Genomic DNA, 12,543 nt, shown 5'->3' with positions numbered 1-12,543 from the left:
CAAATTCATTCTTTTCTTATCACAGTTATACGTGATTCCTTAGGTTTGGAACAAATAGAGACTACAAAGCATAGGATGCAGTTGAGATTGGTTAATGTAACCAAACTTTTATAAGGACTTCTTTCTTGAATATAATTCCTCAATTTGAAGAAGTTAACAGTAGTATATGCAAATGTGTAACTATTGTCCCAAACTTGATAAATTTTGAACGACAATAAAAGCTTATCTTTTGGCTAGTTGATGAGTATTAGTATTAGTTCATAATATAAGATCTATCCTAAAAATTATAGCAATTCAAGTAATTCCAGTAAATTCAATGTCAATAAAATCTGCTAAAATTGTATTAGGTTTAGAGGAAAGCCAAATTTGCCTTTCACCACATCGGGAGACATAACTCTGTGACTAAGGTGGTGTTAGTGACATAGTTTTACAATTTTTCCAAATCCTTCCATAAAAACATACAGAACAAGGACAACAAAACCAAACCCCAAAGTCAAAACGTACAGCACCATGTAATAAGGTACACACCCCCATGAATCCAAACATACAAGTTAATGTGGATAAACTAGTAACAACTAACTGTATGATAACCTATATAGTATCAGCAGAGAAAAACAGCATCTGTCATGTTTGAGTACAGAAGAATCCCCAAACTATCAATAGCTACTCACTGCAAAGTGAGGCAGGCCATTTTGAGCACAGTAACTGAAACTGGAAAGGGTTTCATCTACTCAAAGGTAGCAGTAATGGGTTCATGGCTGGAACACGTGAGGTTAGAAACCCTCAAAGCTCCCTTCCAAGACAAAACCCTACACTTTGGTGCAAGTTCTGGGAAGAGATTTCAAGTAGAGTGGAACAGAGGTGACAGATATACGGGAAAGAGCAAGTTTAGATAAAAGTTGAGGAGGAAAACAGGTCCTGAAGAACTCAGAGTGTATCTGTATTTATCATTTCTTAAAGACAAGACAAGAGAAGAGGAAGCTTTAGAGTCTGAAAGCTAGAAAAGCTCTCTGGACTCATTCTTCCTTTCGAAAACTATTTTCACATAATAATGACCAATAGAAAAGGAACAGTCAAATCCCATATGAAGTTTTCGTAAGAAAAAAAGTATAAGGGAAAAAAATAATACCCCTACAAAAAATAAAAGCATGGTAGAAAAACATGCTCACAAAAAACTCTAATATTCCAAAATTAGCTATAAAAGAGCAGACCTCAGAATTAGAAAGGTGGCAAAATTGAGGAAAGAATTAAAAAGAAAAGAAAATATCCAAACCGTGAAATCAGACAAAAGGAATTCCTGAATGTCCTTTCAGTGGATTATCTCGTTTTCTAGGGCCATGTACCCTTTGTCTGATTCACTATCTGTTACTGATAGGGTTCCTGCAACTCTGTCAGGGTAGATGTGAGCTGAATACCGACAGCAATGCAAATACATTTCGTAGGTAGAGACGGAGATGAGGACATTAACCTGTTCTGCATCTAATTTAATTTAGCAATCTCAATCCACCATTCTTTCTTTCAGTAACTGGAAGACTTCAGTGTTTCCTATAGTCCTTTGAGTGGCTTTACCATTCTGTTGGTTCATTCATTAATATGTTAATTAAATCGTTGACCGGTCTTCTCTCTTTAAAGTAAACAGAAAAAAAAAAAAAAGCAGCTGGAGCACCTAGCACAGCCAACAGAAAACACAGACTACAGTGAAAGGAAGAGGCAGTGTTTCCCCCACAAACCTTTTGTCTGTCAGAAAGTGACGAAGCGGACGGCTATGAGACCCCCATGGTATCAGCCTCTGTGCACAAAGGAGCGGAGGGAAGGCGACTGGGCTTCTCCGATGGCCCTGAGAACAGGGGAGACACTCTCTGGCACCCAGTAGTCTAACCTGGGAAGGGTCCCGTGATCAAACTCTCAGGCTGAGGGCAGGGACCCTCCCAAGCAATAAGGTCAGCAGTCTGGGCCACTTAAACTCTGGAACTCACAGCACTCTGAGAACTGCGAGGAGGAGGGTCCAAGCAGTGAATAGGGCAATAGAGGCAAAGACCAGAAAAAGCTCAGACAGAAAAAGGAGGGAGCAGAAAAGAAAGGTCTCGGAAAGCATGAGGCTCTCCTGTGACAAACCACTGGGTGGCTCAGTCGGTTAAGCGTCTTGTATTTCAGCTCAGGCCATGATCTCTCAGTTCCGGAGTTTGAGCTCCGCATCCCCATCAGGCTCTGTACTGGCAACACGGGGCCTGCTTGGGATTCTGTCTCTCTGCCCCTCCCCTGTTCGTGCTCTCTCTCAAAAATAAACTTTAGGGGCGCTTGGGTGGCTCAGGGGGTTAAGCGTCCGACTTCGGCTCAGGTCACAATCTCAAGGTTCGTGGGTTCGAGCCCCGCATCGGGCTCCGTGCTGACAGCTCAGAGCCTGAAGCCTCCTTCGGATTTTGTGTCTCTCTCTCTCTCTCTCTCTCAAAAATAAATAAACCTTAAAATAATTTTTTTTAAATAAACTAAAAAAACCCCCCCAAACCAAAACCACCTCCTGAAGACACCAGAAGAGGGAGCTCCGGAGCGATGAAGCCGAACAAGGGCTGCCAGGGCCCACTCCTCCTCCCCTGACCACAGGAGAACTGACTGCACGTAACAAAAGAGCAACAGAAAATCATAAATCCCCTTTAAAGCTATTAGAAGAAGGCAGAAAATGTGAAGTAGAATAATTTGTCTATAGCATAAAATCAAAAAGGAGATTATAGAAGCTATGAAAGAACATCAAACTCAAAAATTAGGTGGGTAGAGAATGGAAGATGTGAAATGAGGGGAGAGAAAAAAAAAAACAAGAAAAATTATTTCAGAACAAAAAAAATCAGTCTACTGCATTAAGAGAAAAAGACAAAAAGGAAGACAAGTTTAAAAATAAAAAAGATATATAAAGAGATAAATATCTTGAGACGAAGTAGTAAATATAAAAGATTTTTAAAATCCATGCTAAGTACAAAGGGCAGGGAGGGAAGACAAAACAGTGGAATAGAAAAAAAATAACAAAAACGGTAAGAAAAGATGTTCCTAAAATAAAAGATGACTCAAAAGTATATATTTAGTGAAACTTTTCAACAGTGGCACTTTATGCAGAAAACAATGGAGTGAAATATTTGCTTATCCAAGGAAGAAAACGTGAGTCATGGATTTCAATCCATCCGAACTAGCCTTCAAGTACAACGACTGCAAACAAACCGACAGGGACATTCAGTAACTCATGTAATCCTGTTCCCATTAACGAGTCCTCTGCATTTACTCACCTCTAGAGCAGGGGTCAGCAAACTCTCTGTAGAAAGCCAAAGAGCAAATATTTCAGTCTTGGTAGGTCAGATGGTCTCTGTCACTGCCACTCAACCTCTGCCACTGCAGTGTTTTAAAAAGTAGCCATTAACAACATATGTGAATCACTGAGCAGGTCGGATCCAGTTTGTGGACCAGAGTTTGCTGACCCCTCTGCTAGGGAATGAGCTTCAGACAATCCACAACCTAGGAAGGCACGGACACGAGGTGCTGAGCACTCGTGCAGATTTACCTGCAGAGCTAAAGTCTAAGTAATGGTTATCAGGGTACGCGGCACAGTTTGTGATGCCTACGTGCTCTGTTCTTCTAGATACGGTAAACGTATTTTTAAGAAATGGAGAATGGTGAATGTACTTGGAAAGTAAAATAAGCACTCAATATTTTAAATGTACCAATGTAGAATAAAGAGATATTACTTAATTTTATTAACAGGAGAGAAGGAGATGAGGGAGAAGAGGTGTTAGTTGATTAAAATATGCTCATAGGAATAAACCAATTTACAAGAGCTAAAAAGGGGAAACTGAAGGCAAAAATAACCAAGAGAACGAAAACATGAACCTTGCTATATAAAGACATATCACAGCAAAAACACACAAGCAAAACAAACAAGGAAATAAAAAAGAACACATGATGAAAGACAGCATGCTGTTTAGCCAGAAAAGTGAAATATACAGAACATATATGCAATTGCTTATATTTTTAGAAAGTGAAAGAATAAACCATAATATTTGAAAAAGAAAAAAAAGGATTTTGTATGAAAGAAAGATGTAGGGTAGAAGATCCAGGAATAGAAACAAGAATCTTGTGGAGCTGACTTTGAAATTCCATACAATTTTATTACATGATTAAGAAGAAAAATTAAGTTAAAAAATTTTTTTTATGTTTTTATTTTATTTTTGACAGAGAGAGTGCGAACAGGGGAGGGGCAGAGAGAGAGAGAGAGAGAGAGAGAGAGAGAGAATATGAATCTGAAGCAGGCTCCGGGCTCCGAGCTGTCAGCGCAGAGCCCGATGTGGGGCTTGAACTCACGGACTGCGAGATCATGACCTGAGCCGAAGTCGGATGCCCAACTGACTGAGCTACCCAGGCACCCCAAAGAAAAATTAAATTTAAGAAATAGTAGTTCTTAAAAATTGAAAATAAAAAGGAACAAGTAGGTTTCTGGCATAATTACACATAGAAAAGTCTCAGTTCAACAATTTAAAAACACAGAAATTTGTGTATACTTACTATACCTTTTAAGTAAAAATCAAAAAATCTGAAAAATAAAACATAAAATGTTTTCAGTAATTGTCTCATTTATGTAATGCAGTAGTGATTTGCAGTAATGTAGACTACTTTGAACTGTGAGTAAATCAAGCGAGTAATTATGTCAGTGTCCCTAAGACTGAGATTTTTGGTGTGGCTGAGAGCTCTAGATAGTAATATTGATGCAAATTAGTAAAAATAGTTTAGCCTTGAATTTGAAGTATCAGTATAAACTCATAATTTATTTCATTATCTGAAAAAATGACATATGTTTCCTATCTCCGTCCATTAAAAAGGCACAGAAACAAGAATGAATAAAGCAGCAAGGAGTGTTCAGAATGCCCTGGTTTAAGCCTCTACCATTTCCTAAGGAAACCAGGGTTTTTAGAAATGACCACTGACATCGGGTATGGAGCAGAAACAACAACGACAACAACAACAAGGGGCACCTGGGTGGCTCAGCTGGTTAAGCAAGTATCCAACTTCAGCTCTGGTCATGATCTCATGGTTTATGAGTTCAGCCTCACATGGGGCTTGGTGCTGACAGCTAGGACCCAGGAGCCTGCTTCAGATTCTGTGTCTCCTTCTCTCTCTGCCCCTCCCCTGCTCACACTCTGTCTCTCTCTCTCTCAAAAATAAATAAACATTAAGAAACAACAACAGCAAAATGTACAAGTGGGCCTGGAATAACTTGTCATCCTGGGAGAAAAGGAGGCTAGGCTTAAGTGTCTAGATATGAGGTGAGGGTCATGTCAAAAGGATACAGGAAATGAATACACTGCATTCCTTAAATTTACATTATGCTGTATGTCAATTATATCTTAAAACTGGGGGAAAAGGGGACATAGAAGCCATCCTGAAGCAGCATCCAGTGGCCAAAGATGGGATAATTTAAGCACTGTAAGAGTAGTAACTGAAATAGATCAAAGCACAACAAATGTACAAATATCCATAAGTTCATAGTCATATAAAAAAATCATTAATTACATTTAGAGAATTTTAACGAATAAAACTCATTTCTTTTGAAAACTGGTAAAGGAATCAAGCACTTACCCTCCTTTAGTGTAGGTAAGTACCTCACAGTAACAAAATGGTTGCTGAGGGGACCTTTCTTTTTATGGAAGTGTTCCCGTTAATAAAGATGACTGATCAAGGCATGATATCCACTTAGCAACCTTCAATGAATAAATAAATCTAGGCAATGATAATTAACTCATTTTGATAATAGCACAAAATGATTATTATATACCTCTCGAGGGAAGTACACAGCCCAAATCGATCTCGAGATCTATCCGTTTAACAGAAATAAAGGAAAGAGAGGGACAAAATACCATGGAGCTATGTAAAGCTCTACACATCATTTCCTTTTCGACAACAAAAAACTGCAACAAAGCAAAAAGCTAGAGAGAGAACCTACATATTAAACCCACAGAACCTATCAAGAGACATATAATCACAACATATAGACTTTATTATGAATTTCAACTCCAGACAAAATGAACAAATCCAAAACAGAAAAAGGTGCCAGACAAATCAAGGCAGTGTGAGCACCAAATCTGATGATACAGAGAAAATGATACAACCTAAAGGATTTACTTCAAAATAATCCAGGGGCGAGTAGCCGAGTAGACAGATAAATGACTGTCATTCGATCGTATGATGGTAACTGCTGAAGTTGGGGTAAACAAAAGGAGGATCATGTTTAAGTAGATTTGACCATGGATTTTACCGCGGCAAACTATGAAATACTGTCCTATTTCTGTACGTGGTCTGATTTGAAGCCTACCAAAAAAGGGTTGCCATTTCATCCTTTTTTTTTCTCTTTGAATACAAGATTTTCAAATGTAACTGAAACTGTTTTGCAAAAAGCCTAACACTTAAAACACACAATTCTTCCATAAAGACATTACGTATGTTTGCGCCTATGTGCGTGCGCGCGCGCACACACACACACACACACACACACACAGAGGCCTTGCTGGATCTGGTAAAACGTTGATGGGCAGACCTATAAAATACCTTGTCTTTAAAAACAAGTAGCAGCTGCCATCATTAAACATGATGCCAAACATTTAAAAAATCTCACTTAAAAAATGTATAACGTTTACATAACAATCTTTAAAAAAGGTTCTTAAAACTGAGATGATTCTGTAAAATTTGGCAACCAACAAAAATGGACTAAGTAATTCCGGGGATACCAGGTTTGGGGACTTAACTACACTTTTACATAAAGGGATACACAATCATTTTCAAGTGTGCCCTGGAGGTTAGTCTGTGATAGGTCACACGTTGGAAATGCGCAGCCACGTCTGACCTGCAGACGAGCTGTTGGGCTTGCACAGTCTAACACTAAAGACCCGGAGATTTCACCTAACAGTCCGGATTCGACCGTCCTACAAGCAGCACCGGAGAGAGCGCGGCAGCAGGTGGCGCTTCCAGGAGGGCACACTCCTCTTTTTCACCACAGTCCCTACCTTCCCTGTAGGGTAGGTAGGGCCGGGCCCCTGTACGCAGGTGAGTGGGGGATCACTGGCTGAAGCCCCACAATGTTCTGAGGGAAGCTTTCACCTCATTTTGAACAAAGAAGTGGACACAAAAAAGACAGTATCTGTAAAAGCCAGTATTATTCGGTTTTGCGCTTTTCTTGTTTGCACTTAAAAATTTTTAAAACGTTAGCATTTGTTATTCTTTTTTTTTTTTAATTTTTTTTTTCAACGTTTTTTATTTATTTTTGGGACAGAGAGAGACAGAGCATGAACGGGGGAGGGGCAGAGAGAGAGGGAGACACAGAATCGGAAACAGGCTCCAGGCTCCGAGCCATCAGCCCAGAGCCTGACACGGGGCTCGAACTCACGGACCGCGAGATCGTGACCTGGCTGAAGTCGGACGCTTAACCGACTGCGCCACCCAGGCGCCCCAGCATTTGTTATTCTTACAGCACAAGAAGAAACACTATCTGCATATTTTTAAATACTTTAAAATTTTTTTAAAGTGTTTTTAAATTTTTAAATTCTTTCAGGGCAGTAAGGCTTACCTTCAGATCAAGGCTGTTAAGGCTTATGACATCATCATCTTTCTCTCTCCGCTTTCTTTTCTGTATGAAAAAAAAGATTTCATTCTTATACAGAAGGAATGCATGTTACTTCATTAAACAGACTCCATAAAACCGGAAAAATCACGTTAAAAAAGTGAAGCTGTACTCATAAGGAAATTATTTCTGAGGGATGCCAAATCACCTCTAGCATATATACTATTTAAATAGCCCCCTTGACTGAATCATCTCATGCTGCAAATTTCCATTCTACTAAAAACCCTTATGTAAAGTTTTTTTCAGAACAGAACTCTTATGTAAGTCGAGGGCTGTCTGTACTTGTTAGAGAAAAAGTAAAATATGTTTTAAACACAAAGGCACCAATTTTTTAAAAAAACGAACACATATTATTTACCCTATAGAGGGAGGAGGGTCTTCACTAGGAAAAAAAATACCCTTTCCTCATGGCCCAAAGTAATGAAGACTTGTTGCCTGAAGCAGGATTTATAAGCTAAGACCAACACGCTCCTAGTTATTAGTCGTTGTCCTCACTCGGCCTGCTGGTGCCTGTAGTGGCAAAACTGTGCACAAGCTTGATTTCTGTCTTCTCTCACTATTGAACGATGCCTCAGTAACACATCACCCACCCACACGTCAAAATAACTTTTCAGGTCACCAGTGACACAGCCTAGCTCTTGGAATTCTCAAAACTGACCGGCCAGGGCTCCCTTCCACGACCTGGCTCCACCCCAAGGAGAAACTGGGGGGAACGGAATCAAAATCGAGCAGGATAGGGACAACAGGCCAAAGGAAAGATAAAGTCCAGATGGAGGTGGGGAAAATTGATAGAGCCTGGAAATCTCAGAAGGCACCACAAAAACAAGAAGAAAGGGAGCTCTGTGAAGTCAGAAAAGTTATCTGAACCAAGCCTCTTTGTAAAGTTTTCAGAAAAACTAAATCCACATTAAAATGAAGAGAAAATTCTCTGAGTCAAATCCTACACAAAGTAACTCCAAGAAAAAAGAGAAAAGGGCAAGAATAACATCCCTACAGGGAATGAAAACACCTCAGAAGGAAATGCTCAAAAAAGCAGAGCAAAACTATGACATACTATTCCAAATTTAGCTAAAAGACATTAAGAAAATGGAAGAAGACATGAGAGAACAATATACATAAATCAGGATTGGGAAACACGAAAAAAATGAAGGGACAAGAAATCTTTATTGATCCTAAGGTCATATCCAGAAGATCCAGAAAAACTGTGAATATGATCCTAATTTTGAAAAGCAAACTAAGCAAAAATCCTGCATGTGTGTATCTTGTATGTGAGGCTGTGTGTGTTTGTAAATAATTGTATGAGCAAAAAAAAAATTTAAAAAAGGGGGCTCCTGGGTGGCTCAGCTGCTTGAGCGTCCAACTCTCCATTTCGGCTCAGGTCATGATCTCAAAGTTGGTGGGTTCGAGCCCCACATCGGGTTCTATGCTGACAGTGTGGAGCCTGCTTGAAATTCTTTCTCTCTCTCTGCCCCTCCCTCTCTCTCTCAAAATAAATAAGTAAACTTTAAAACAAAAATAATTGTATCAGCAACACAAAGGGACTGATAAGGTATTGCTGACTCGGCTTAGAGTGGAGGTGCGTGGGTGGAAGGACTGACGGGGGAGAGGAAGGACAGGAGCAGGAAACTGCCAGGCAAAAAGAAGTGTACTGAGGGAAAACTCTCATACATGACTGTCCTTATGCATTTATATAAAACCATATGCATGTGTTAGCATATGTATAAAGAAATTTAACAGATTTTAAAACATTCTACTGTGTTTTCTTTTAAATATTTTGAAGTTGAGCTTTTCACATGCATATATTCCATCCACCTGGAATTTGTGGGTACCTGGTATGAAGTGGCACAGCTAGCTGCCTCACCCCCACTACCACGGGCCGTGAGCACGGCTCCTCGGTCAGCTCTCATCCGCACGCCGCGTCCCGGGCTCTTTCTCACCGCAGGTCTACCGACTACACCCGCACCCACGTCCCGTGCCCGTAGTCACCGTACCCGTGGAGGAAGTCTTAACAGCCCACACGAAGTAAGACATTCCCCGACTTTCACATGCTGTTCTGGGCCTTCGACTTTTCTTCCTGAATTGTAGAACGAGAGCTCTAACACTCGAGTGGGTTTTCTATCAGAACTGCACTGAATTTATAAATATGAGGTGTCCTGACATTTTAATCTTATTGAGCCTCTCCTTGCTTGACTATCTCTCCATTTAATTTGGTGTCTATGTTCTTTACTAATGCTTTCCAATTTTTCCCATAAAAATCTCACAGATCTTTTCATAGATTTATTCAATTTTAAAAACTGTTTTTGTTTCAATAAGAGCATCTTTATAAATTACATTTAATTGAATATTGCAAGTGTATATACCTTCTGTTGAATTCTTTTTATAAATTTTATAGCCAGTAATCTTGCTTGAACTCTTATTAGTTCTAACAGCTGCTATTAATATTCTCTTGGATATTCTGTGTAGACGGTCATAGTGTCCCTAAGTAAAGACATCCTACTGTCTCTCTTGGATATTCTACGTAAACAGTCATCTTGTCCCTAAGTAATGACATCCTTGTGTCTCTTCCTTTCTAATGTGAACAGCAGTTGTTCTCCTGTCTTACTGTGATTTTTGCAAAATCAAGTTTGGAGATATTTCTCTACTAAAGTTTTTCTGTTTGAGTTTAGACTTGTCATCTCGTAAGGGAAAGAAACCAAGATGAAAAAAGTTTCAGGGACGATATAGAATTGTATTAAAGTCAGGAAACTCTTGCTATGAATGCTTTACTGACCGACAATACATGTAATTTGTATAAGAGTACAAAAATCTTAAAAGAAGTCCCCAACAGAAATATAAATTAAATACAAAAGAACAGAATACAAATGAATATGTATTGCCGAACCCAACAGCACACGATCAAGTAAAGCTTTGCAAACTAGAAACAGAATGATTTTTGCTATTTCCCCCAAATAAGGAAACATAAAAATCATGCTCTATTTGTACATGTTATTTATAGAATTATAAGGTAATGAATTTTAATTATAAAAAATCAATTTTCTGGTGTGAGTTTGTACAGTTAGATGCCTCGGTAAATCTCATTCTAAAAATAATGAAACAGTCCCTCTATACTAGGATGATTAATAACAGAAAATAATTCATTCATCATATATACTATCTGCAATCATTTTTATACTTTTCAACCAAGAAAAAAAAGCTGTAAGACTATGTACATAAAAACAACTTCATGTTTCATAATATATTCTCTTAATTTTCACACTGGTAGGACTAAGAGGAAGGACTGCATAAGGCTAAAAATAAATAGATCTGGTACTTTTCAAGATATATTTTGTATTTAATTGAAATAAATTTTTACCTTATAGCAGAAAAGAATTACATCAGGCCACCAAAGATGTAACTTTGTAACAGTTACATTTACATACATTTACATACAAAGATGTAACAGTAACTCTAGACCTCAAGACACTCAGATAAGTACAGACAAGTGAACTGTACACCAGACTGAAAGACAACCTAAGAATTAATCCTATCAGTGTCTTAAAATAAAAAACCTAGTTTGCTACTCACCAAAGTGAAGTCCCAATGGGGGCCAGGTGTTAAAAATGTGAAGGAGCTACCTCTCCGAAGGGAATGTCTGTAAAAAGAAAATTCAGGCAATAAATAAATTGAGAGTAACTTCAGTAACATAAAGCAGTAGACACATAAAAAGCTACCTTTTTCATAGGTTCAAAATTGTTTAAAGCAGCTTTATTAATCAGTCAATTGTAAAAATAAAAATGAGGGAATGCAAAAAAAAAAAATCGGGGTGTAAGTTCTGGTCACTTTTAGAATCTTTATAAAAGTGAAAGGGCCTTGATAAAATAGACAAATTAGAAATAATTCACCAAACCAAGCAGGGTTATTTTAGAAACATATACATGATTCAGTAGTAAGAAATCTACTTATACAGCATATTAAACTAATAGGATAAATAAAAAGCAATAAATGATGCAAAAATTGCCTAATAAAATTCAACATGCACACCTAATATCGTAAGAACAGGAATAAAAGGATGCTCAACATAATAAATAAAACCCAAATGCAATTAATTTGCATTTGTTTACATCTCTTCCATATACTGATTTTTTGAAAAATTATGGTTTAATTAACCAAAGGGGGGGGGGGGGAAGAACTCTGAATAACTATATCCAAGACAAAGATCTCAAGCAAGATTAAAATTTGACTAGGATTTTGTCTGTTACTATTAAGTGACAGATTTTTCTTCTGTGTTATTTTTCCATTCAATGTAAGGAATTAAGAAAATCCTTATAATAAAAGCTGTCTTAACCATTATAAAATATAAACCTCTATGTTTGTGAAACGTGTAGAAAATCACAAAACATACCTCGCACAGGAAATACAGTTTATAAACTATACTTACCATTAACCACTTCAGATGTAAATAAATATAAAATAGGTTTTCCCTCATATCGAAATAAATGAAAATTAAAGGCGAAAAGCGAAGGGTCATTATTTAGAGCTTGCTAGAGGCAAGGGAGTCCCCCCACCATCACTGACCCAAAGGCAGACCCAAAGGCAGACCCAAAGGCAGGCGAGAGTGGGAAATCTTCACGGTGGAGAAAAGGGAAGGCTTCAGGTGTGCCCAGATGGGACGCTATGGGCCCGCAAAGCTGAGGTGAGTGCGCTTCCTCTGCGATTGCCTGGGAATGCACATCGGGCTTGTTCTGATTGGTTCAAAGTTGGAAGCAAAGAGAAAAATTAGGGAATCTGACAGTTACTGATGAAGCCTGGCCACTGCGGGTTGACTGTCACAAAGTTATTGCTCGGCTTTCTGGATTCTAAGGCCATCCTCCCTTTGTATATTCGTTCCACTTCTCACCCTTGATCCTCACGGTCTT

General features: G+C 38.5%; 1 protein-coding gene across 1 annotated transcript in view; it reads right to left on the bottom strand.

Annotated features, from left to right (window-relative positions):
* NET1 (neuroepithelial cell transforming 1) overlaps positions 1-12,543 on the bottom strand; it is a 60,987-nt gene that overhangs the window by 29,998 nt on the left and 18,446 nt on the right. Inside the window, exons 2-3 of the mRNA XM_049624555.1 lie at positions 11,213-11,279; positions 7,595-7,654 (exon numbers count right to left, since the gene is read on the bottom strand). Of these exons, the coding sequence (XP_049480512.1) occupies positions 7,595-7,654; positions 11,213-11,279 (127 nt within the window). The remainder of the gene's footprint in view (positions 1-7,594; positions 7,655-11,212; positions 11,280-12,543) is intronic.

The sequence above is a fragment of the Panthera uncia genome, chromosome B4, assembly GCF_023721935.1.
Source record: "Panthera uncia isolate 11264 chromosome B4, Puncia_PCG_1.0, whole genome shotgun sequence".
NCBI classification, from domain to species: Eukaryota; Metazoa; Chordata; class Mammalia; order Carnivora; family Felidae; genus Panthera; species Panthera uncia.
This window is presented reverse-complemented; position numbering and strand designations above follow the sequence as displayed.